At 42.6% G+C, this 27,699-nt stretch overlaps 1 protein-coding gene across 5 annotated transcripts in view; it reads right to left on the bottom strand.

The window, feature by feature from the left end:
- Positions 1–2,807: 2,807 nt before the first annotated feature.
- The window catches only part of PLCL2 (phospholipase C like 2), a 187,469-nt gene continuing 162,577 nt past the window's right edge, over positions 2,808–27,699 (bottom strand). For 4 of the 5 annotated variants that reach the window (XM_050938319.1, XM_050938317.1, XM_050938318.1 and 1 more), the window contains 2 exons: positions 20,601–20,710; positions 2,808–3,746 (listed from right to left, as the gene is read on the bottom strand). In XM_050938319.1, the coding sequence (XP_050794276.1) occupies positions 3,567–3,746; positions 20,601–20,710 (290 nt within the window). In that variant the 3' untranslated portion in view covers positions 2,808–3,566. The remainder of the gene's footprint in view (positions 3,747–20,600; positions 20,711–27,699) is intronic. The other variant, XM_050938320.1, reaches the window with a different exon arrangement.

Raw genomic sequence — 27,699 nt, 5'->3', positions numbered from 1 at the left:
TAAATCTTAAGGACGGCCCTGATAAAAAGTATTTATATACAGCATGTAACTATTGCTGAAAGGCCCGATTCATACACTATTATGTGTACTACCTAGGATGGCAGAATTGGTGAGATTCTAAGGGGGCAAAACAGGGCATTGAAAATAGGAGGATAAATAAGAGAGAAATGGGGGAACTTGTACTCTTGGCATGAAATCCTGGCGCTCTTGCAGTGTTTGGGGCCAGGATTTCAGCTGTAGAACTCAAACTTGAACTCCATTTTGGACCCTTTGTGAAATGAGGGGTGGCAAGAAAGAACTTAAAACTGACAGTTTTCCCCCAGGTAAGGCTTCCATTTGTTAGGGGATTTCTAGTATGGTGTAAAGTTGAACTAGTTTGCTCCTATACTGGCCCACCATCTGGAGGGTAGGGCATGGCCAGAGCATGCTGTACTCCAGGGAAACTTGAGGCTGCTCTAAACTATGCTGGAATGACTGAAATGGCCCATGGAAGGCTCCAGAATCAGGTGGCCACAAGGGGCTCTTTACAACCCCTCCTCCTCACCTGCACTCCATGCTTTCTGAGTGCAACTGAAGATGGAAGTTCCAGTTTAGCTTGGTACCTTTCCTGGTCAGGGACTGTTCCATCCTTTGTCTTGTGTACAGAGCAGAGCACAGGGTTGTGTGTATTTTCTTTCAAATGGCACTCTTCTCTCTAGCTTAACATTGACTATTTCTTACCAGGGCTGAGAAAAGGCAAAAAAGGCAATTTGATGAAAACCCATATTCATTTGTTGGGAACATTTATCACAATTCAAACATACGTTCAGTGAAAACAAAGGATATGAAGTTGAAACCAACTGTGGTTGGTTTTGTTTTGTACTGAATACCTAGAAAACAACCAGCAAACACGGTCTTCATTTATAACCTGAAAATAAACAGGGTTAAAAATGGAGTAGCAAATAAAATAACTTGCATTATGGATACAAGAACGCCTTGTTAAGGAAACATAACTGAAAGAACCTCATTGACAACTTTGATCTTGAATTTACAATGCCTGGATTACCACTAGCATCATTTCAAGTGTAAACACTTTGTTCTTCTAAGATGCATATGCCTTCTGGATGTCCAAGTCCCTCTCATTGTTCGATGTGTTTTATAAGCTCATTTTAAGACATATTAGATACAACTCTGGGCCATGTATGAATAATGCATGAATGGTTTCCATCAAAGCAACAGAAAGCAATACTAGAATGTAAAATGTTGGTGTTTTGGGTGGTGGGGTTTTTTTTAGGTTGAATGAATACATTTTATTTTTAACTGTGCTTTTCTGCTTTACCTAAGCACAATTTAAGCGTACATGAGAAAAAGGCATCATAATAGAGTCATTTTTGGAAATACTAGTTTTGTTTGTGTTGGGTAACTGTACATCTAGTGAGCATGGAGTCATGATTAGTTGCAGTCCCATACACTTTTGGTTTTAAAATTACTCATAGGTCAGATTTAACTCATGCAGTATACTGCCTTTTTTTCCCTTTCTTTTTAGGTTGCTTGCCTTTTGAACAAACACACACAATATTTTAGGCAAATCTTAATCCCTGATCTCCGTCAAGGATGTAACGTGCCTTAGAGAAACGTGTAAATGGAATGAGTACCTGAGATGGTAGAATTCTGATTATATGTAGTTTAAGAAACAGTCTCATTTATGGTATTTTATAATCTGCCATACTGTTGGTGGTGCAAAGTGATGCTGGCCAGGATTCCTGTTGGAGCTTTGTTGACTTGTGGTCATATTTAAGGACAAAACACATTATAGTGATATTTTCCAGATTGTTTTCTAAAGCTATTGGCTTTCTGCTAAAATCAAAAGTTGTCAGTAAACACTCACTGCAAGTAGGTTATTGAAGTTTCTGATAAATATTTGTTTACAGTGAAATTGCCCTTATACATTTGTAGCCCAGTTCATTCCTCATTCCCATTTAGTTTGTGAAAAATACATCAGGGATGCATTTGGCCTATGCAGACTAATTTCGTATTAACTACTACTAAGAATGTTGCTTGCTTCCTATCCATTTCACATGGAATCAGGGACCTCACAGCTGACAGCCTTGGGAAAGATCACTTAAAGAGCAATGGTGACTATCACCATATTTTACATCTTTATATGACAGTCAATGGAAGTTTTGCCTAAGTAGGAGCATAATATTTTGGGCTTGCAGTATATGATCTGCTTACTGGAAGTTGAGTGAGCAGCACCTGCTACAATCATCTCCTACTCTGTACAGAATGTCATTTAGAAAAGCAAATTCAAAGGGTACTGCATAGAGTGCGTTCAACTTCTTTAACGACTAAAGGTTATTGTGTAATCAGATCCATGTAGGCGGACTGCTGGCTCTAGGGAGAGCTCCATTAAAGTCAACAAGATTCTGTGTAGATGAAGAGGTCCATTCATACAGCTTTCATTGCAGAATCAGGGCCTTGGTTTGGTATAAGTTAAATCTCTGTCTGGTGTAAAGTGCCACTCAAGGATTCATTAAAATCCCCCCTGCTGAATAGAAGCTGCATTTTAATCTTATTTTTCTTTGACTATATTGCACTGTGTGATGATACACTGCACTTAAATCAGAAGCCCTAATAGATGGCTCTAAGTTTGTATAATAACTTAAAGGTACAGTAGCGAATGTACTCTTAATCTAAAATAAATAACAGAAACAGGTTTTTGACAAACCTCGTAACTGAGATATCACCTATTGTGTATGGAAGAAAATATTTTTAAACTGAAAAATAAAGTTAAAGTTTAGTTAAAAGATTTACTTGCATGGGAGAGATATCACAAAACTTGCTTTTAATGTGAACACTTCACTTCACAGAATGAAAAATTATTTATAACACTTTACTCGCAGTTTGGTCACTTTTACATTAGCTGTACACATTTGCTGAAGTTCATAGGTATGTATTGTCTTCAGGCCTAGGCTATATCAGACTGATTGCACATCTTCCTTTCACACAATGGCTCTCCTATACTGCACTGAAGTGTCAGTGAGCACTATCTAGTTACATTCACCTTTTTACTTATGGCTCAACAAGAAAAAAAAAATTTCCCTTCTAACCCAAATACCCTCAAGTGTCTAAAATAAAATTCACATTTTTTAGAGAATGTGTAATTCATTTTATTGACCTGATTTTCATAAGTTAGGTGCACAATTGCATACCCATGTATTACAAACAATTACTGAATTTTGCACAAAAATCAAGGAATTGCACACCTAATTATTTTGAAAATCAAGCACAGTCACAGTCCACCTATGAATCCACCTTCCCTTTTCAGCACACTTTACTGAATTATGATATATTTTACACATATACATTTTGGCCAGCAGGATAATTTCCATGTTAAACAATTTCATTGCCATCACACGCAGAATTGCAAAGTATGTTCACAGTTTTAATAGATTGTAATTAGCTTTTCCAGTTGTGCTTTAAAAACTCCAAATATAGTTTTCAATATTAAGTGCAAAGCAAATGTCCTGTGCAGCTACAATTGGTTGCAGAGTTATAAACTCCAGAATTATGAGTAGAAAGTTCCCTCATTCTCCAGTTTCATCACTTGACTTTTCAGGTATGGCCTCCAGGCTTCGACGGGGCTTTGAGACTTCTGCATTTTCAGTGCCTGGTTTATTGAGTCCACATGAAAGAGCGGCATAATGGATTTGTTTCAGATTCTCCAATGTCTCATTTTTAGCATATTTTAGAAGATCAGCTTGTCCCTGTAAGAACAAGTACAGTTAGAACATACAGTCAATAATAGGATTCTTTTCAGATTTATTGTACAGTTGCCCTACTCATGAAGATCAAAACCAGATTACTGTGCGTTAGTTAGAAGCCATGCTGCTTGCTTTCTCTGGAGCCAACTGGATGTATAAACAAAAGAACAGAAACCCTCGCTATCCAACAGCTTTCAGAGCCGGTTTTTAACTCATGCTGTTTATTAATGCAGACAGATGTGGGGATTCATTTGTACACCTCACAGAGCAGTTACATGCTTTTCTTTTTTGTTTACCAGCAAGTCTCTTCACTCAACAGTAGCCTAGTCATAAACCTAAATAAGGGCGTGTGTCATAGAAAGCCCTTGTGAGAGGGGTAGAGAGGACTGAAAACTCAGTGGGGTTACACTGATGATGTTTCCAAGGAATTGTATTTGTCCTGCTGTACTACGCGGAGCTCAAGGAGAAGCTCAGAGAAAGGACAGGCCTAGAACAGGAATTGCTGTCCCTCCCTCCCTTCCCTTGGTGGAGTCATGCTGTCATTAGCTAGGCTCTCACTACTTGCAGCTGTGCTGAGGAAGAGCCAAAGAGGTGAACCACCACAAGGCAATGCTGCTACAAACACCAACTCCTCCATATGCTATGTCCATGCAGGAATCCATGGGCTGACCATGCTACAGAGAACAGCCTCTTGCCTGAGTCACTGCACAGAGAAGACTTCACAGAACCTGTGCAGAGAGGCTCCTGGGGCAAAGGAGACTACATTTGCACTCTCTGGAGGGCCGCCCTTTGCTCGCAGAAGTAAAACAGGGTAAGCCAGTTCTGAGTAAGCATACCAGATCAGTATAGAACTTGCTAAAGAATGTTACGGTACTGACACATACATTTTCATATGGAATCAGAATGTACCAAATTATTTCTGTTTGAACCACACAAATGGAAAACGTTGTATACAAAAAAATATTCCTCCTTGAAATTGCAATTGGCAATGCATGTTCCACGTATGGGGAGTCAAGCAACAGAAAGTTCAGCCACGGCGGCACTGGCTTCAATAACTTTCTAATTCTTTCATCTGTTAAAGGAAACCAGGACTTCTTTTTTTTTCTTCAAACATGACAACCAAGAAAGTCAATTTAAAACATTCCGGTAGAACAAGTGAGTCATAGTGAGAGTGCATCTGTTTCCAGCACAAGTTGTTATGTGGATTAGTTAGAATGCAGTTTTAGAACTTTAACCAGGCTGTTTATTATAAGTTGTACTGGTGGCTCAGCCTACAGTTAAGCTTGCCTGACACTCCCCATTATGAGACTCCGTTGCTTACAACTATGTGAATCTTTAACTGTTTGGGCTGAAATTTTCCATACTGCCTTGGCCTCAAGCTGATTTTTTTTCTGAAAAATTTCAGCATAAAATATTCAGCCATTTCCAATAACAAGATTACAGAAAAAAGTGGGGTTTTCTGTCCATTAAAAAATTCTTGAGGCCTTTTCTTTGAATGGCTCTAGTGTTCGATATTTTAAAGCAAGGACTTGTAATTTGGCAGGGGGATGGCCTTTGTATTAGGGATGTGCCGTTTGATGTAAAAATATGTTTGTTTGGCCAAGTGATAAGCCTTTGAAAAATTGAAGTTTGCACATGCTCAGTAGAGATTTCATCAATTTAAGCAGCTAAATTTCCAGAGTCTGTCCTCAGGGAGCATGTGCCTGCATATGGTCGTGCATGTTCTATCCAGCCTAGGGCTACAAGTGTGAAGCCTGATTTTCTCTGTAATGGTTGCTCCCTGTTACTTTGGGCTGGGCCCTAGAACTACAAGTAGGGAGATGGTCTTTCCTGTGCTATTAATGCCCATGCTTCTGCCCAGGCCACAGGGGGAGGAAGCTGTCTGATTCAAACGTAGAGGGAACAAGAGCTGGACCGTGGGTAGATGGGGGGGGCGTATCTGGAACTGGGAGTGGGGACTGGGTGTGATTGGACAAGGACACTGGCCGGGACTGTTTGGGAGAGAACACTGGGAGACGGTGAGAGAAATTCAGGGGGGGCTGGGAGATAGTTAGCTTATGGGGAGAACACTGCAATCAGACAAGGAGCTGGGGACAATTGGGACTGACTGGACAAGAAGACCAGGACTAAGACCTTTTGGGGAGAGCTGAGAAAGAGCCGGGGTGCTGGGAGAGAACAGGGACTGACTGGGAGCTGGAGTGGACAGGGTGACTGACGCTGGATGACAAGCCTGCAGAAGAAGAGTGGGATGGATGGGAGGAGGACCCAAGAGAAGAGAACTGAGAGTGGCTGGGCAAGAAGACTGGGACTGGAAATGGTGAGGGAGAGGGGAGAAAAGGAGAGACTGGGTCTAGGACAGTGAGCCTGGCTGGGGAGACTAGCAGTGGTTAGGTAGGGAGACTGGGCCTGGGTAAGTTTTGAAGAACAGTACTGGGGCAAGGAACCAAGGATGGAGAAGAACAGGACTAGGACAAGTTGAAGGGAATGGTGCAGAATGAGTCAAGTCAGGGGAGAGGAATAGGCAGAAGAGTCTGTGCCCACTAGAGCACACTCCCATCCAGAGCCTGAAATGGAACCCAAGATTAACAAATAGCAATAGGACTACCTGGGGGGTGCGGGGTGAATGGCACTCTTTTCCCATTGGGTTTCTAACATAGTTGCTGACAGCAAAGGGATAATGAGACTCAGTACTCAACTCAAGTGGCAGAGGTCAGTGCAATGGCTCTAAAGATTCCAACCCTGCTGATGGACCATGGGGTTGTCAATATAATGCCACAGGATGGAATTTCCACACACACCCCCCGTTTGCTTGTTTAAAAACCTAGGAAATTACACACACACTCTGTTAAAAGTCCACTCCTGAGGTTGCAAAGTAAAGCACTTCAATGTTAGGAAATGCCAGAATTCATTTTCCCCCAGTGGAGAGGCAGTGTGACACAGTCTTTAATTACATGATTACGTACTGTTTTTCCACAGGACCAATATTCAAAGGTTCATCATTCTTTCAAACTAATTCACCCCAGAACCATACAAGGCACCGTTCCTTGGTAAGGGCTATTACAGTGACACATTTCCTTTCTTTGAGCCCTGCCATTTTGGCTTTGAATTTTTTTTTAAAAGTCTTGCTTCCTTTTTTTGAATATCCCCAAAGATTAATCAATTCCAAGGCCAGAGAAGACCATTGTAACCATCTAATCTGACTTCTTGTATAAGACAGGACTCCATCGAACTCCTCCTATCCCCCAATAAACAATTGATAGTTGGCAAGTCAAAATAAGCCAAATAATAGCCTTTCTTGACAAATAAATCTAGCCTCTTCGGTTTCTTTTCCCTCAGCAATGCTCTGTTCTGTCTTGCCATCTTGTTGGCCACCATGATAACCAGGGTGCCTGTAAAATATTCCACATCTCCAGGTGGAAATTGATATTTTCTGTCCACTTTCCTGGATGTGACAACAGTTGTAGCTGGGGTCCGCTATAGTGATTGGGCTGAATCCATTATTGCCTCATTTATAGGTCAGGCTATCATTCCGAGCAGTAGATTGCAAAATATTCACTAGCTTGTGGGTGGGCTCCTGCACCTTCTCCAATGGTAGCTGGAGTGCCGTTGTTTTTTTCCAGAAGTCTTGTAGCGCCTTAAAGCAGGGGTTCTCAAATTGGAGATTGGGACCCCTTAGAGGGTTATTACGTGGTGGGTTGTGAGCAGTCACCCTCCACCCCAAACCCCGCTTCACCTCCAGCATTTATAATAGTGTTAAAACATTAAAAAGTGTTTTTAATTTATAAGGGAGGGTCATACTCGGAGGCTTGCTGTGTGAAAGGGGTCACCAGTACAAAAGTTTGAGAGCCACTCCCTTAAAGTCATCCAGTTGTGGGGCCCTGAAGAGCAACACTGCTTCACCCAGAGATGATGACAAAGCAACTGGCCTTGAGGAATCTACTGGAGGAAGGGTTTGTTGCCTCTTGCTCCTCCTCATGACTACAAGACACCTGAGTTAGTGGGAGTTCGGGCGCTGCTTGAGTTGCTGAAAAAATGAATGAAGGAGCCTTAGGCATGTATGGTCAGTCTGAGTAGTCTTTCTTGCTTCCCATGAGATGACCAAGGTGCCCAACAGGGTCACAGAAGTATGGGCCTTGAGGGCCTGGTGTGAGGAAGCATGTTTCTGGGAGTGATGAGGGCCCCTGGAATTCCTAAGGAGGTAAAGGGTAGTGGTAATGCTCTCAGTGAGTACACATGATCATACTTGTGATCATCACCTAAGGTTGCTGAGGAGACTGAATACTCTAGATCGGGGGTGGCCAATCTGAGCCGGAGAAGGAGCCAGAATTTACCATTGTACATTGCCAAGGAGCCACAGTAATATGTTAGCAGCCACCCCATCTGCCTCCCACCTTCCCCTTCCTCCTGATCAGCTGTTCTGTGGCGTGCAGGAGGCTCTGAAGCAAGGGCATGGCTGGCTCAGGGGTGGAGTGGGGGCAGGGCCTGTGGCAGAGCAGTGAGCACCCCTCCCCCGGCACATTGGAAAGTTGGCACCTGTAGCTCCAGCCCCGTAGTCGGTGCCTATACAAGGAGCTGCATACTAATTTCTGAAGAACCGCATGTGGCTCTGGAGCCACAGATTGGCTACCCCTGCTCTAGATCCATCACAGACGCTGCAGATCTGGGTGCTGCTGGCAACTGCGCTGGAGTTCTTGATGCCAAAGAGTCTCAGCACAGTCAGGGTGAGTTAGGTTAAAAGAAGTGAATACTCCAGTTCTTGCGGGATTGGAAGGTCTTGATAAATCTGGCTGGTGCTGGTACATGCATTCTTGGGGTAGCTGATCCAATCAGTGCAGGAGTTCAACTCTTGACCATGTCTACCCCTCATGACAGTGCTGACTTTGCTACCAGTGCTTGGGTAAAGTGTATTTTTCCCCATTGGTATTTCATTCATATAGGCCAGAGGCTCTCTAATTTATCTTGCTAGGCCCCCCCCTTTGAAAATATTTCAGGCTGTGATAACCTTCCCCCCACAAAAAAGACGATAGCAAATTACTAAACATACTCATAGGAACATACTTGTGGTATTGCCACTCTTACCTCTGAGCTACTGCTGGCGTTGGCACTGCCTTTAGCCTTGGGTGGCCGGAGAGCGGCGACTGCTGTACCCACCTCTACCCTTCCAGCTACCTCCCTCCTCCCAGCAATAGTTTTTGTGATCTCGCAACCCCCTTACAATAGCCTTGAAATCTCCTATTGGGTGGGACCCCCAGTTTGAGAAACACTGATATAGGCAGAACTATTCCTAAAACTTTCCAAACAAATTGTAATTAGGAAGTGGCAAAGCTTCAAAAAAAAAGTCTCTCAAAAGGTAAGAGTTTCAAAAAATTCTTAATGACTGAAGATAGGGGGAGTGGTGTGACAGAATGGAAAGGGTCATGCAATCTCAGCTATAGCGCTTACTGAAGTAACAGCAAAACACAGTAACATGGACTTTAATAAAATAAAACCAAAAAGCTCCTTTGTACAGATTCAAAGAGTTGTCTTCTCAATTTAGAACTCAGCAGTTGGCCAAATACAGTAATTCATTTGTTACAGGTTAAATGTCTTGATGACTAGACAAAAGCCCAATCCTATAAGCCCTCTAAATGAGGAACTACTAGGACATGCAAAACCGATCCTCAACTCCTTATATGTTGTTACAGAAGAACCCAGTTTCTTAACACACTATTTGATCCTGATTCACAAAGCAAAGTACTTTTATATACAATTGATTGCCAACTGAAATATATATATGCATTGAAATTGTGGGCCATTCACCCTTCGTTGTGGACAGTCACATCCCATGCTCTGAAAATCTATGCTGCAAGACCAAGATGTATGCCAAACCCATGCCTTCCAAAATGAATGCAAACCTAACCAATGGCTCAAACAAGAGTGATATGCAGACACCATAATCCCGAATGAGTTAAAGGAAAACAACATTCAAGGAAACAAAGCGATCAGCTACCCCAAAAATAACCTGATCTTTAAAGGCAACTCAATCCTGGAACCTGAACCAATTCCAAAACTAAACCGAGATGCTGTTTGTTGGCTCTATAGCGATGTCAGTTCCACCAGCCTTTCACCTCTGAAGAGCTCGCCTTCAAATCTGGGTTAGGTCAAAAGTGAAATGAGCTTAATTCTCTGAATCCAGTCTCCATTAGAAAACTGTCCACATAACCAAGATATGCTACCACCAAATCTGACATGGTTGGGAACCAATCTGGGGATGGGAACAGTAAGGCGTTTGCATGTACAAGGAAAATTGCGAGGAAGCTGCCATTCTGGACTATAACGACTGCTGTCCACTAAAGAAAGGAACAACAGAATAAAGCACAATAGTCTATTTCATGTACAGAATACACCTGCTAACCCAAAACCCTGTTATCTGCACCTCCACATTATCAGAATTCCTCATCATGAGACAGATGAGATATCTGCCTATACAACATGTATCTCATGCGGGAACAAGGAAGGGATTTGGATAATGCAGAGGTTCGGTTAAAAGAGCAACCTCCCCACCTCAGCCAGGACCCACAGCCAGGAGGATGACCACCTGGCTGTGGGGAGGCCACCCTGATGCTGAATGGCTCCTGTGGCAGTGCAGGGAGCCCTCTTCAGTCCCCACTGTCACAGGGATTAAGCATGTGGGGCTGTGAAAGAGGAGCTGCAGAGGGCTCCCTTCACTTCTGCAGGGCTGTGGACACTCAATCGCTGCAGACACTGGCCGGGGGGGGCGGTGTCTCTTCTCTGCCTTGTCAGGACCGCAGCCTCACCCTCACACCTTGTGCTAGCATTGGCTGTCACCAGCTCAGCAGCAGCACATGGAGCCCTCTGCAGCTCTGCTGTCACAGGAGTGAGTGAGAAGGGACAGCAGAGATCTCCAACCAGGACTGTGGGGAGGACAATGACGAACTCTCGGCTGTTGGTGAGGCCATCCCCTGCTGAAGGGCTCCTGCCTTCTTCTTCATCAGAGCTCTCGATTATCTGAACAAAATGCATGTTACTGGCATAACTGGGAGAATACTGTACAGTAGACATTCATGTTGTTCATAAGTGGTGGTTGCTCTTAGAAGGTGTTGCTGCAAATGAGCATCTACTGTATTAACATTTGTTCATAATTCACAAAATGAATTCAGTAGAGTATTGCTTTGTGGCCCATTATGTAGTAATTGCTTTAAAGGACATCAGACTTCAACACTGATATTCATTTATAAACTGTTAAAAAAAGAGGTCATGAGTTAATATGCAGTATCAATTAAATTTCCTTAATGAATGTACATTCTCATTTACCTGAATTCTACCCTAGAAGAGCAACTTCATCAGCATGGAAAAGCTCATGCTTCACTTTGATATTTTCACATATGAGCTGTAATGTCAGATCTGAATAGAAACTGAAAGGTAATTAAAAAAGGAAAGGGGTTTGGGTTTATCATCTCCTCTATTGGTTGTGAAATGAGATGTTGGCTTTGATCCAATGTGACACAATAAGAAGTAGAATGTCTCAACCATTTTACAATTTCTTTACTCTGTATCCTGTACTGAAGCTTAATTTTTTTGTCACAGATTCTACTGTATCTGTCATTATTATTACTGTATATTTTACTTTTAAAATGACTTGTTGGCCAGAAATTAAAAAGGAAATAGGAATTTAAAGAAATGGGAGGGCAGATACCACAATGCGGTGGTCATAGAACAGCACTGAGCCACCAGATTGGCTGGCTCAACAGGGTGCTCCAATGTAGTCTGTCTAAAGGGCAGCAGTATTTGAATAAGAAAAGGATTGGCACTGGCATGTCGATAAAATGCAGTTCATCTTGACTTGAATATGTATTGGTTACACTGTGCATCTTTTTTCTAGTGCAGGTATTTGTGCTGCTTCTTGTACATGGCTGTGCAGGTTCTTAAACGTCCTCCTTTCCAACAAGATGGTAACCATCTCCAAATAATCACCACTGTTGATTTTAGGTTGGGATGATTATGAGGTGGAGGGCATGGAATTGATGGTAAACTCCACAGTTGTAGGCCATCAGAGAGAAAAAGCATCAAACCATCAATTACCTGTGCTGATGTAACTTTGTATGAGGACACCCCCTTGCTCTGAATCAGAAATGGTTGGTGTAGGTGCCACAAGGTAGGCCTTGGAGCTGGCACTACTACATAGTCTGTCTTTGATCAGCTGGGGAAGACCAGGCATGTGTCCTTGCCAGGTCAAAGAGTTCAGAAGGAGTGGCCATCATGAGCAATTCTTGTGTTTAGGTAAGTTTTGTTTAAAACATTGCAGTCTTGTAGCCATTTTGAATAAACAAGGAGTTCATGCTGGCATTTGGGTGGGCCCTCAACAATTGACAAAGGGTAATTTTGTAAGTATATTTATAAATAGTATTTAGGTACAGTACCCGCCTTATTGTTTCATTGATAACAACCGCTTTGCACTGTATGGTTTCACATTCATTAAGTGAAATTTGTACCCATTGTGCTCAAATTGACAATACTGAAGAGAAGCACTCTTCACCAAACACACATATTGTGGGATTATCTGCCCCACAAAAAACCTGCAAGTTTGAACACAGTATGTCAATACTTGGGAGCTAACCTACATTCAGTACCAGTTAAGCTACTCCTAGTGCTATTGCTCATTGTCAAGAATTTTTTTTTGGTAGTGTAGACAAGCTGCATGTGAAGAACATCTGAGATATATTTGACAAACAGAATCTCTAAGTCTATGGGTGAAACCATTCTATGATTTAGAAAACTGTCGACATTTTGTGACAATAATGGGTTGTGAACCCAAGTGCTGGTGACTGACACCAGTTTCCATCCTACCTATACTTTAACAGTAGCTTAACATCAGAAGAACTTTTGTGGTTAATATTTAAAACGGATATTTAATATTTACATAGCAAAATTCTTCTGGTCATTAAATTTTCATGTTTAATCCCTTTAAGGCTTTCCTGAACTTTGACTGGGAGCAATTTATGAAGCCAGCTGGGCCAACCTTTAAATACATCCAGCCTTTCCATTTTGTGCCTCAGTAAAGCTAAAGAACAGTTGCCAAGGCCATACAAGCAGTCTGCAGGAGGTAGGGTGGTGGAAGCAAGGTACTGAGCTGGACAAGAACGAGTCCACTTCTGTCTGTAACTCCTTGGTATACCCAAGATGAATTTGGCCATATAATTACAAATTAGGAAGCCTTGGGAATACTGGTTATAACATATTCAGTTCATAAAGCTGTTTAATAGAGAAATTATCAATTTATTTTAATATTTTAGCAAATTTTCCACTATTCCAACTGGAGTTCAATTGCCCCAATTAAAGAGAATCAATATCTATAACTTGAAGGTGAAATACAGCTTACCATATATACTCATTCATAAGCCGAATTTTTTAGTAACAAAGGGAAGCACCAGAGATGGGTCGGCTTATGAACAGGTATAGAGAGGGAGAGGTGGGACACAGCCCCTCCCCCCAACAGAGAGAGCAAGGAGAGGCAGCACAGCCAGCCGAGACAGAAGGGAAGAGGCGAGGCCAGAGTCTCTCCACTTCTGGCCACGCTGCTCTCCCCCGAGTCTCCAAAGCAACTGCAGCTCTGGGGCTGGCAGGCTGCAGCCGTGCCACTTGGCCCTATTCCCCAGAGCAGGCTGTGGCTGCATCGCCCAGGTGCCGGAGCATGCTGTGGCCATGCCGCCTGGCTCAGCCCGCTGGAACATGCTGCAGCTGTGCCACCCGATCTGGCCTGCCAGAGCAGGCTGCGGCCGTGCTGCCCAGTCTGCTGGAGCAGCTCCAGACAGCTCAGAGACATCCTCCCCTGGCCCTCCCCAGATAAGGTGGGAAAGGATGGGATGGGGACAGGACCGGCGCCAGGGTTTCTCGCGCCCTAGGTGCACGGCCATTTTGCCGCCCCCCGCGCTGATCCCGCGGCTCCGGTGGAGCTGCCGCAGTCATTCCTGCGGAGGGTCCCTTGGTCCGTGGCTCCGGTGGAGCTGCCACAGGCATACCTGCAGGCGGTCCACTGGAGCCGCGCGAGCAGCCGACCATCCGCAGGCACGACTGTGGCAGGTCAACCGGAGCCACCTGCCGCCCCCCGGCAAAATGCCGCCCCCCCGAATAATCCTGGCACCCCAGGCGATTGCCTAGGCTGCCTAAATGCTAGTGCCGGCCCTGGATGGGGAGAGTGTGGGGTCCCAGGCTAGAGGTGGGGTCATGTAGGGGGTGGTCACAGGGGTTACTCCCCTGACTCCCAGCTTCTCCCCCCCCCTACAAAAATTTCCCCACCAGTTGTTGTCCCGGCCCGTCAGGGTAAGCAGCTGGCACACCAGGACACTTTGTTTACTTAGGTTTACTTCTGTGCCTGCGGACGCTCAAGGTAAACAAACCAAAGTTTGCTGACCCCTGAATTATAGGGTCGGCTTATTAACGGGTTATAAAATCTTTTCCATTTTTACTAATCCATCTTGGGGGGATCGGCTTATAAACAAACTGGCTTATGATTGAGTATATACGGTAATTTGTTTAGAAATTACATTGGCTGCGTACTACATTCCTGACCTTTCCCTATGAAGGAGCTGAGATTGACCTTTGGTTTTCAGCATGAGGATGTTTTTGTAGTGTTCAGATTAACATGACTTTGCTTTTTTATAAGAGGTTATGCTTTTTGCTTAAAAGAAGTAGGCTGATTTCGAATAGCCATAGGGAAATACAGAGCAAATAAAATGAACCTGTATTGTATATTTTTCCTTCTTGATGCATAAAGATAGCCTCAAAAAGTATATCTATACTGCAACGGCTGGAGGGACAGTCCACAGCAATGGTTCTTAATATTTAAGATGTGCTTTCCTCAGAGGAGTGGATGGAGTACTGATCATACCCACACACACATTATGGGGCATGAACACTGCAATTAGTGGGTGTGCTGAAAGGAACTCTCTGCACCCTCTCCAGGGCCAGTGCAAGGATGTTTCGCGCCCTAGGTGAAACTTCCACCTTTCCTCGTGCCTCCAGCCTGACACGCCCCCCTCCCGTGGCAGCTCCCCACCTCCGCTTGAGGTGTCCCCCTTGCAGCAGCTCCTCATCCTCCACCCTGAAGCACCCCCCGCCGCCCCAGCTCACCCTGCTCCGTGCATGAGCACGAGCACCCCAAGGCCGCTTCACTTCTCCCGCCTCTCAAGCTTGCGGTGCCTAAGCTGATTGGCGCTGCAAGCCTGGGAGGTGAGAGAAGTGAAGCGGCCATGGCATGCTTGGGGAGGAGGTGGGGCAGCAGTGAGCTCAGGTGGGGAGTTCCCCTGCGTGCCCCCCGCCCCTTACCTGCTGGAAGCGGCCCTCCCCGCGCTTCCCTGCCCCAGCACCCTCCACGTAAATGCCAGCGGCGACCAGGGTGGCCGAAGATCCGGCCGCCGCAGTCGCTGCCAAAGAAAATGGCGCCCCCCAAATGCCAGTGCCCTAGGCGACTGCCTAGGTTGCCTAAATGGTTGCACCGGCCCTGACCGTCTCTAGTCTCAACTGTCCCTATCAGACCCTAAATTTCTGATGTAGTACTTTGACCATTACACTCAATACCTTGAAGTACATGTAAGGTCCTAATATAAAGTCACAATATACATCTTCATGACCACAGCTCACACTTTTTCTTTAGCTCACAATACATGCACTACAATCACTATTAAAACTCCATTTAGTCTGAAATCAGAGTACTTCCAGGAATGAATTACAATCTTATTACCTAGTGACTCTGCCTGTAGAGGTGAAGAAAACTATGTCAAACTTCAGTGGCATTAACCAGTTAAAATATCTATATTATAAATATAATATACAAATAGACAGGTCAATCTTTTTTTTGACAAAGTGACACCTCACAAAAAGATTGTAAGTGTGAAGTAATAATGGCAAAGAACTTTAATATCCTCTGATAAAAAGTGATTTATACACATGATTATTATTATTATTATATACAAAGTTTCTGCAATTGGTAGGAATATCTATTGGTTTTAAAGTTCATAAGAATGTCAATTGTTTTTCAAACTTCTCATTAGGATGAATATTTAGAAAATGCTTTTTTAATATATGGTAGTGGTGGAAGGGGCAGATTTTGCAATGTTCCTGTGGAGTACACAATAAATACAAATGAAACTAGAAAGCCACCCAGCACTGATGGAGAAAGAAACCCACACAAACAACAAGTTTGTATGCCAGCGATATGCAAAACAAGAATACTGTAATAGATTTAAAATTAATTATGCAGTCAGTGCCTATCTTGGAGTATATTTAGAATTAATTGCTAGTGTCCCAAACAAAGTAGCTGGACTTTTAAAAATTGTTTGCAGAAATTTTAAGAAAGTGGACTTGTCTTTTCATTTACCATCATATGAAAGCCAAGGACATACATATAGTGTCTTGCTGCACCTCCACAGTCAGCGAGCACCAGGATCTCTTCTCTATTAATGATGTTCAGTGGATTTTTCATGAAGATAACCACATGCGTTATTTCTTAAATTATTTTCAGGGGCTCCACAATATTGTACCCTTCATAACACAAGCTCATTATGCTCGTATAACATAAAATATATTTAGAGGAAGAAATAATTATCCATATTCTATCCTGTTTTCCAGTTTTGGCAAAAGAATTGATATTCGTACCTGACATGTCTAGAGATATAAAGAAAATGCTAATATTTGAACTGTGATGGTTCTTAAAAGTTTTTCTTTGGAGAGGGGTGGGAGCAGGTTGAAGCTAGTAGACAGTTAATGCACTCAGAAGTTTAAAATCTCTAACTTCCTTTTTTTTTAACTTTTTAATTTAAACACCAAAAATTTTCAAATAATAAAAATATATAACCACATTTCACAAGACTACCTAGAGATTTAAATACTAATGATTTCACTGTTCTTCAATTAAGTATTACAGAGTGGATATATATCAAATTCCAAGCAGCTCTGCTCTCACCACAAAACTGTAATTCATGGATCAATGGGAAAAGGAGCTGAATGAATATGTACCTGCTGGAGGCCTGGGAATCAGTTGCGCTAGAAGCCAAAAATGCTTCCCTGTGTCATTAATAGAAACGCAATACAATCGGGATATATTTTACACCAGCATGAATAATCCCTATGTATCCCAATACACCAGATTTATACTGGATAAACTGTGTACAAAACGGGCTAGTGTTCTAAAAGTTTTTCAAGGAAATGCATGCATATAAATCCAAATCCTGCATCCGATATGACACCAAAGTGGTTAAATGCTGTGCCCAGTAAGTCAATGGAAACTTTGCCATTGACTTCAGTTGGGTCAGGATTACACCCAGCATACTTAATGCAAAGGAAACTAGCTGGGCTGAATCCCTGTGTGAGGTTGAATGAACAGATCATGATTGCTGGAACCTTGGAAAAATGACCCTGGTGTCTGGCTACTCAGACAACCAGTCTAGTTGTGCCTGAAAGTTCTGTGTCTCAGCCCCACAACTTTTTCAGGCAGAACAAACACACTTTATATGGCCTTTGTTCAGCTATTCAAAATTTGGCATGTGCTGACCAAATTCTAACTGTAAATGTGCCTAACAATATAGGTCTAATTTTTCAGAAGTGTCTAGAGATTCTGGGTGCTCATTTTGAAACAATTTAAATTTAACTATGTTCTGAGCACCTCTCCTCTGAAAATTAACCCCCTACCTCTAAAGTGTTTCCACCTGGGCACCCAAAAAAGGAATCACTAGTCACTTTTGACAGTTGTGGCCCTGGTTCACACTGTTGTGAGGTGCACAACTTGCAACTAAAATAACCAAGACCTAGAAGAACTGCTGTCTATACTGCTATTAGCTTAGAGATCCCTCATCCTTTTGATGGAGGCAGGTGAAAAAGACGAATCTATGTATGCAAAACACGGAGGTCACTAAATTAGTCTGTTACTAAGCAGATGAAGTATTTAAATTTGAAATATCCTAGAACCTTCTTTAATATTATGAAAACACTATACACAGTTGTAGTCAGCCACGTATTGGCCATATCTGGGTCCCCAGCATGTTGAGCCCTACTTAACTGTACCTTTTTCCTCTAGTATTTTTCTATTTTGATAGTTCTCTTCTGATGACATTGTAATATTTAATGATGTGCTCCACGCCTCTGCTATAAAGTAAAGTATTTTCATGTATTTCTGTAACCAACTGATGTTTTTCTATGATTTGAGAGCTATTTTTCCTCTTTTATTTTTTGTTCTCTTCTCTGTAGAGGCCTCCTATTTATGTGTAGAGACACCAAGGGGTCTTTTGGGTAAGAGTAGTCTGGAATGAGGGGAAATATCTTGGCTTTACATGAGAATTAACTCAATAACATATTAATATATTTTCTATCTCTAACTACTAGGAACTGATAGTACTTTGCTATTGTTTGAAAAGGTGTACTCACTAAAAATGAGGAGTAAATCGGAGCTCCCCTATACATATAGTCCAAGGTAACACTTTAGCTTTCTTATGTTATGGCCTATGATTGGATTGGATTTAACATATACTTTTATTTCTCTCTCTTAATAAAAATGTGCTGCTGAATAAAAGAAAATACTGCATAATATGTTTTGAATATATTTAATTTTACTTTGCATGTGTGCTCTCATCTAATCCTCTTTGTTCAAGAACAACCACCTGGGTTGAAACAGTCTCTATTTAAGACATTATGTACTTCAGTCAGTTGCCCTATTGATCATAGTTTTTCCAAGCCATATAAAGTTGGCTTTAATTTTTAAGCCTCTCTGATATAGCATCCTCTCAAATGGCATGGTACCGTATCACTGACAGTACCACATTTCGAGGCATCGGATGTTTTTTACGCCTTACTCTGAAGCATCTGAGACTGGTTCAAGTCTATGACTGAGACCTGGATTACCAGAGTTCAAGAAGAGAGAGACCTATCTGTCTTTCATCTTCCCCATTTACAAAATGGGGAGAATAATAATAATTAAAGGGCTGCTGCGGTTGTCTAATATTTGTAAGGCACTTTTCAATAATGTTTTACATCTTCAGTGTGGCATATCTCCATCAACATTTGCTACATACAGAGACAAGGTATTGACTGGATGGCTCATTGGTCTGTTCTGCTATAGCATTTTCTATGGTACAAGTGGTACCCTTCTGCAGATGGGAGTTCAGTGTGGGAGGAAACAAAGCAAGGTGAACATTAAAGAGCTCCGTCCCCTCAGAAGGAAGAGCCTGCCACCTCCCAACCTTGTTGGTCCCAAGAGCATGGCATGTGAGGGTGACAGGCCTTCAGTACTGTGAGTGGTCTACCATACTGCTATTCTGCCCCCCACCCCCAACCCTAGCATTATGGCTCCTGCAGACATTGGGATGCCACTGACCAGACACTGCAAATACAGAATACTCTCTACACTCTGACTAGGATGCAGACATGAGGTCTAAGTTATTGTTGCTTCAGGCAGTGTTAAATTAGGTAGGAATAGCCAAGCTGATCTCTCATGCTCAGGACACAAATGTGCAGCAGATAACTCCTTCCCCTCATGCCCTCCACAATGTTGGACCATGATCCCCCGATGCATCCAAAGAGTCCCAAGACACAGAGGAATGATGCTAAGATCCACCAGATCTAGCAGAAGCTGAGGGACAATCTGGCCCCTTTAACTTTAAACAGAACTTGGAACCTTACCAACAGAATTTGTTACCTGTGAATGCTCTAATGAATCTAACCTATTTTTGTTTCTCCCCAGAGTTGGGATCAAAGAGGATTTTTGCCATCTTAAATACTCTGAAAAACACAGCTCAGCATCTGTCAGCTGAAATGGATAGCAAGTGTGGGAGAACAACATGGGGATGATGGTTTTGTATGTAATGTTTTTCTATAACGGGAATAACAACACGAGTGTGGGGAGAACTAAGCTGAGAAGGGGGTAGAAGGAAAATTTATTTTCAACAATTAAAAGAGACAGGGTTTAAAAAGCATGCATTAGAGGGAGAAAGAAATGAAACTTTTTTGTAATTAAAATAGATTTTACCCTTTATTGTAGGGATGAGGTACTCAGCTGGACAGGGGACAGGGAATTTTTACTAAATTTAAATAGAAATCTGTTTAAAATGAGTCTGGAAGGACTGAATTGGAGAAGTTAAGGGAGGCAGCTGTGATAACTATCAAACTATTTTACGCTACTGTGCAGAAAGACTGTAGACGACAAATGTAGAAATGGTTCTGCATTTTAACTGTCTGAGGGTGTCCACTTGGAAACTGTTTACACTACATCACTTCATGTTCACTCAAAATGTAAGCAAAATGTGCTTAAGAAAAAGCAGAGGGAATTTCTAAGTCAAACATACTCAGTGACTCAAATCAGAAGTATTAATACATTTATGTATACATCATTAAACACTATTCATCATAGATTACTAAAAATCAACACTTGTATTTATTTCCTATTTCGATATGCATTTATCTCAATACTGCTTCTCCTTTTCAAATCATTGAATAGATTTTGAACAACTGCATAGCCTCTTCAGAGCCCTATTTATTCCACAGAAATCAATAATCACTGTCCCATACGTATATTCAGGACCACAGGGGACCCTGTTAACATTAAAAGGTTTTACAAAGAACTTATCAAAAACTAAACCAAACAAAAAACCCCAAAGAAATTACAATGGTAAAATTCAATGTACTTGTCTAAATTCATGTTGACAGCCTGTTACTCTTTCAGGATACCTGAGATAATTTATAAAGATAGTAAAAGAAGTGAAATCAGGTCACACAGTGACCACTAATTTGATATATAAGACAGTATAATTATAAGACCAAGTGTGAATGGAATAAATAACATAATTGCCAGCACTAGTGAAGAGCAATTACCTTTAAAATTGTAATATTCCAGGTAAAACTCTCTACTGCTTTCTGTAGTTTCCTTTCTTTTAAACCTTCTTTTGCTCCTATATTGTGTAGGTTTTCATGGAACTCCATTGCTGTGGAGGGTGAAGAAGATGAATTTAGTATCTTGGTATTTACTTTGAATTTTCATGATGGTAGAATTAGATTTTTCTAGAAACACTTCATATAAATAGCTTCCTGGAACTGCTGTAAAAAGCTTTGATAAATCTGAACTGGAATAAGGCAAAGATGAGAGACTGAAAATAAAGTCATAATGATAAAACAAACTGGACAGGTGAAAAATCTGCACATTTTTATTCTATACCGGCAAATGTTCATGTTTTCAGTCATACAAACGTAACCAACGTGTCAATGTACATGTATTCTCTAAGAAAAAGGTAGCATGTTGTAAGTTATTACTGGGTTATATAACAGCATTACCATCTTTACTGTACAAAAAGCCACAATACTTGCAATCAAATTCATTGTACTATATATAAAGGTCTTTTTGTGAGTTGCTGTAATATGGAAACAGTTAACTTCATGAAACGTTATCCTCTGACAAATGTATTTTGCATACTTGTCTTTCATGCATTAAATCTAGATAATGGATAATTTGACTGAATCATAGCACTGTTTATACCAATGGACACAAGTTTACTCTTTAAGAAACGTAACTTGGTCCCACATTCCTGTTGTTTCATGTCAAATATGGTAAATTTAGAATAAAAACACTGATATCTTCTTCATACAATGACAGAATTGGCTGCCTCATGTGCCCAGGCAGTGCAGCTAGTATGGTACCGCTGCACAAAGAGAAGGGCAGCACACAGGGAACTATGCTCTGTGGCACTCCATCTATGGCTAGGTCTACACTATGAGCTAGTGGTTTGACTCCTCTGCTTGTGTACACAAACTTGCACTAGACTGATGTCAAGTAATTGTCTTATTGCCACACTGTAGCCTCAGGTTGGGGATTCTGTTCCACACCCCTAAATTCCCTGACTCAGAAGATGTGGTCTATAATGTACAATATTGTAGTAATGTCATGCAATAACATACAGATATGAACAAGACACATACATTTTTCCTTAATCCCCCACCTCTCGTGTCTCTACAGGTCAGATTTATGTTTTTTGTGTTTAGACTTCTGTTTCTGCTCAGGGCAAATTAAGTGTTCGACCTGTTCATAACAGTCACATGCAGTCAAATGTCAAACCCAGGTACATTAAAAAGGTTGAATCCCAAAGCTATCATTTTAAAACTTTTTTTTACGAAAGCTTCATACATTGATTTGAAAGACAAAGTGGTCATTTTTGCATTTATTACATTTTTAAACCAACTGCAAGGAAAACTAAAATAGTGAATTCCTTATCTGAATTAAACTAATGTATCATTTTTATTTAAAAACATTAACTTCCTCATAACTCTGACTCAGTCTCTGGAGTGCAGCCTGACAAACTATTCATTACGTATTTGCCCCGCACAGATTATCAACCAGGTGAAAAATTAAAATTCATTCATCCATAGTATTTATCTCCTGTCCAAATAATCTACAATCAGTTTAACAATATGCCTATGGATAGACTTGTAGACCCACAGCTACAACGTCCAACTCCTATCCTACTACAGCCATGAAAATACAACTTTTCTTATGTGTAGTTGGAGTCCTCTAAATATGTTGTTTCCCCAGATCCACAGTTTTGGATACACAGTGCTGCATTCAGCATCTTAGAAGCAACGCAGACCAATTCTACAGGCGATAGGTACACAGGCCCTGCCTCTTCGTTTCATAACCATCTTCCCACCAGTAATAAATTCAAAGACGGGGAGGAAGGAATGCAAGTGTGGATGCAATACATTCAGAATGATAGGTTTCAGAGTGGCAGCCGTGTTAGGTTGTATCCGCAAAAAGAACAGGCGTACTTGTGGCACCTTAGAGGCTAACAAATTTATTTCAGCATAAGCTTTCGTGGGCTACAGCTCACTTCTTCGGAGGCATAGAATAGAACACACAGACAGGAGATATTTATACATACAGAGAACATGAAAAGGTGGAAGTATGCATACCAACAGGAAGAGTCTAATCAACTGAGATGAGCTATCAGCAGCAGGAGAAAAAAAACTTTTGAAGTGATAATTGAGATGACCCATAGAAGGTGTGCAGAGAACTTAACATAGGGAAATAGATTCCCCCATTCCCAGTCTCTGTTTAAACCTAAGTTAATTGTATCTAATTTGCATATTAATTCGAGTTCAGCCGTCTCTCTTTGGAGTCTGTTTTTGAAGTTTTTTTGTTGCAAAATTGCAACCTTCAAGTCTGTCACTGAGTGGTTACAGAGGTTGAAGTGTTCTCCCACTGGTTTTTGAATGTTATGATTCCTGATGTCAGATTTGTGTCCATTTATTCTTTTGCGTAGAGATTGTCTGGTTTGGCCAATGTACATGGCAGAGGGGCATTGGTGGCACATGATGGCATATATCACGTTGGTAGATGTGCAGGTGAATGAGCCTCTGATGGCGTGGCTGATGTGATTAGGTCCTATGATGGTGTCACTTGAATAGATATGTGGATAGAGCTGGCATCGGGCTTTGTTGCAAGGATAAGTTCCTGGGTTAGTGCTTATGTTGTATGGTGTGCGGTTGCTGGTGAGTATTTGCTTCAGGTTGGGAGGCTGTCTGTAAGCGAGGACTAGCCTGTCTCCCAAGATCTGTGAGAGTGAGGGATTATCTTTAAGGACAGGTTGTAGATCTTTGATGATGAGCTGGAGAGGTTTTAGTTGGGGGCTGTAGGTGATGGCTAGTGGCGTTCTGTTATTTTATGTTGGGCCTGTCCTGTAGTAGGTGGCTTCTGGGTACTCTTCTGGCTCTGTCAATCTGTTTTTTCACTTCAGCAGGTGGGTATTGTAGTTTTAAGAATGTTTGATAGAGATCTTGTAGGTGTTTATCTCTGTCTGAGGGATTGGAGCAAATACGGTTGTATCTTAGAGCTTGGCTGTAGACAATGGATCGTGTGGTGTGTCCTGGATGGAAGCTGGAGGCATGTAGGTAAGTATAGCAGTCAGTGGGTTTCTGGTATAGGGTGGTGTTTATGTGACCATCGCTTATTAGCACTGTAGGGTCTAGGAAATGGACTGCTTGTGTGGATTGGTCTAAGCTAAGGTTGATGGTGGGATGGAAATTGTTAAAATCACAGTGGAATTCCTCAAGGGCTTCTTTTCCATGGGTCCAGATGATGAAGATGTCATCAATGTAGCGCAAGTAGAGTAGGGGTGTTAGGGGATAAGAGGCAAGGAAACGTTGTTCTAAGTCAGCCATAAAGATGTTGGCATACTGTAGGGCCATGCAGGTACCCACAGCAGTGCCGCTGACTTGAAGGTATATATTGTCCCCAAATGTGAAACAGTTGTGCGTGAGGACAAAGTCACAAAGTTCAGCCACCAGGTTAGCCATGATATTATCAGGGATACTATTCCTGATGGCTTGTAGTCCGTCTTTGTGTGGAATGTTGGTGTAGAGGACTTTCACATCCATAGTGGCCAGAATGGTGTTTTCTGGAAGATTACCGATGGATTGTAGTTTCCTCAGGAAGTCAGTGGTGTCTCGAAGATAGCTGGGAGTGCTGGTAGCATAGGGCCTGCGGAGAGAGTCCACATAGCCAGACAATCCTGCTGTTAAGGTGCCAATGCTTGAGATGATGGGGCGTCCAGGATTTCCAGGTTTATGGATCTTGGGTAGCAAACAGAATACACCTAGTCGGGGTTCTAGGCATGTGACTGTACAGATCTGTTCCTGTGCTTTCTCAGAATGATGGGGTTCAGAGCATACGCAAGTTTACTCAAGACTGGATTGATGTTTGGGGATTGGGAAGGTAGCTTTAGGGCTGATTCTGCACTATGACTGAGCTTGGATGTTTTGACCAGTGGCTGCTGCAGTGAACTGGTTGCAGGTCTCTAATTCTCAGTTGCGCACCCCCACAATGGATTCTATGCCAGTGGAGAGTCAGGCATAGTGAAACTCTGATTCATCCCTCTCTCCTCATCATGCATGCATACCCACACCCAGAAAACTTTCGACAAGTACCCTCATTCCCCTACTCTTGGGATGTGAGTGGTGCAGCAGTAGGAGATGGTAGAGTTGGTGGAAAATTCCCAAAGGGGAATTCTCCACTAACTATTTTCAGCTATTTTAATTGCCATTTTGTGCCATGTACACTCTGCAGAGTGGCTTCAGCAGAACAGAAACTATGGTCTTGAATTTTTACAATACACTTGACTATGACCAAAGTTTGCTTTCTACCAGCTCAGGAAAAAGCCATGCTAGCTGCCAAGTAAACCTGGATTAAGACCATGTGATGTGTCTCACCTTCATGAGCACCAGCCTACATACACACCAAAATATTTTAAGAGGCAAAACAAAAACATCCAATCCTAAACCACCAATCTTAATTAAAATAGGATTACAAGCTTTAAAATAATCTAGTAAAATTAAATAATTTAATTTTCTATTAATTACTGGCAACTCTTTCTTTTAACATATATAGTCTTTGAAAAGTGCTAACACACTAGGATAGGAGTATGGTGTAAACTCACACTTTGTGTGAATCAGTCCTCTGTATTGCTTTCATCCTATTACAGAATCAATAAGCACTAACATTAACATTATTTTTATATCTTCAAACCATGGTTCTATCTTTTACAGCTTCATTTTGATTCAGGTCTGAATCAGTCCTTGAAGCTTTTGCAAAAATGTTTTGCTCTTGGGAAAAACATGCATTTCAAAATGTTAGGAACGTTGCAACAAACAGATATTTCTGACTGAATGTACTTAATGGATGCTAGTTTTCCCACAGGATTAACTTGTGTCAGAATATTTTAAGGTCATTTTTATAAAATCTACCAAAACTCACACTGGATTATCAGCAGTACTACTATGTTATGTTAGTATTGAAAGTACTGTGCATTGACATTGCTATTGACTGGAACACAATTTGCAGGGCCTCAAGCTGTTTGAAGGGAGAAAGATGAGTCTATGAATTGCCTCCGTTTCCAGCTCTGTTGCTGTATAGTGAGAGGTGTGAAAGATGCTGTAGTGTTGCCTCTCTCTCCAGTCCCACAGCTGGAGAGAGAACTAAACTCAGTATTGATATGATTTTGTAAGGTACTAAGCATTATGGCCCAGATTCAGCAAAGCATTTAAGCCATAGTCCCGTTGAGGTCAGTGTGCCTATTCACATGTTTAAAGCTGAGTTGCTGGATCAAGACCAGAGTGTTCAGCACTTGGCAGGATTGAGCTCTATGTGACTTGCAGAAGCCTCAAGTAAAAAGGGCACCAAATGGCTGCTTGTTTTGCTTGTGATTCTTTCTGGCCATTTCTTGCATTACTACTAGCTAACAACTGATTAAAAAAAACAACAAAACAGTAGCAGACAAATGACTAAATTGATGTAGGGAAGACAGAGAAGAGAATGAAGGAGGAAAGACATGGCTTCTCATTCAGAAATAAATGAAATGGGAAATGCATATTTGCACAAAATCATGTAAAAACCCCTTAAACTAATATATACTTGTAGTGAAAACGTATCTATAAAATTAAATACAGACTATATCAACTGGAGACATAGAAAATATTGTTTTTGCAGGATATAATTTTTTTTTACAAGTGCAAGTTCAAATTTAGCTCATTAATATATATGAAATGAATCTAGTACTCAAGCAGGATTAATTACTTTTATTATTCTTAGCTCATTAATATATTGGACTGTCTGACTGATAAGACACTAGACTACACTAAACCTGAATTATTAGATTATTCAGAGCTGTATTCCTGTATACACCATCTGTCTAATTCACAAAGCACAAGTTACCCATCTTTTCTAGCTTTGCTGACAGCTGTCAAAAATCGACAACAAGCTAATGTTTCTGAGAGATTATGAGGATTACATATGATACCCAAGAATGCTAAAGCAACTTTCAGCTGTTAATGATTCACTATGTTTGCGCAAGGAACAGGGCCGCCTGCGGAGGGGGGGGCAAGAGGGGCAATTTGCTCCAGGCCCCAGGCTCCGCAGGGGCCCCCACGAGAGTTTTTCGGGGTCCCTGGAGCGGGGTCCTTCACTCGCTCGGGGGCCCCAGAAAACTCTTGTGAGGCTGGGCCCCGGGGCTTCTTCTGCTCCCGGTCTTCGCTGGCGGGGGAGTCCTTCCGCTCCGGGGCGGAAGGACCCCCCGCCATCGCATTACTGCCGAAGCGGGACCTGCCGCCGAAGTGCAACCCGGTCTTCAGTGGTAATTCGGTGGCGGGGAGCCCTTCCGTTCAGGGACCCGCCGCCGAAGTGCCCCGAAGACCTGCGACGGGGGCCCCCCGCCACCGAATTACCGCCGAAGAGCGGGCTGCACTTCGGCAGCGGGTCCCACTTCGGTGGTAATTCGCCGGCGGGGGGCCCCTGCCGCGGGTCTTCGGGGCACTTCAGCAGCGGGTCCCAGAACGGAAGGGCCCCCCGCTGCTGAACAGGGCTGGCTCTAGACATTTCGCCGCGTGGGGGGCCCCCTGCCGTTTGCCGGTCCCACGGCTCCGGTAGACTTCCCGCAGGCATGGCTGCAGAGGGTCCGCTGGTCCCGCGGCTCCGGTGGACCTCCCGCAGGCGTGCCTGCAGATGCTCCACTGGAGCCGCGGGACCAGCGGACCCTCCGCAGGCACGCCTGCGGGAGGTCCACCGGAGCCACCTGCCGCCGATGGCCTCAGGCCCCCAGAATCCTCTGGGCGGCCCTGGCAAGGAAACCCCCCAGCAAAATATATAAAACACACTGTTACTCTCAGAGAGTAAGAATATCTGGTTTTCTTTGCTAGGACCAAACTTTTAGCTCTTCTTCGAGTGCTTGCTCATATCCATTCCAATTAGGTGTGCGCGCGCCGCGTGCACGTTCGTCGGAAGATTTTTACCCTAGCAACACTTGGTGGGTCGGCTGGGCGCCCTCTGGAGTGGTGCCGCTATGGCGCCGGATATATACCCCTGCCGACCCAACCGCCCCTCAGTTCCTTCTTACCGCCCATGTCGGTCGTTGGAACAGTGAAGTGCGGTTTTACT

Source organism: Gopherus flavomarginatus, chromosome 2, assembly GCF_025201925.1.
Source record: "Gopherus flavomarginatus isolate rGopFla2 chromosome 2, rGopFla2.mat.asm, whole genome shotgun sequence".
Taxonomy (NCBI): Eukaryota; Metazoa; Chordata; order Testudines; family Testudinidae; genus Gopherus; species Gopherus flavomarginatus.
The sequence above is the reverse complement of the archived record's forward strand: the minus strand, read 5'-3'. Positions and strand labels throughout refer to the sequence as shown.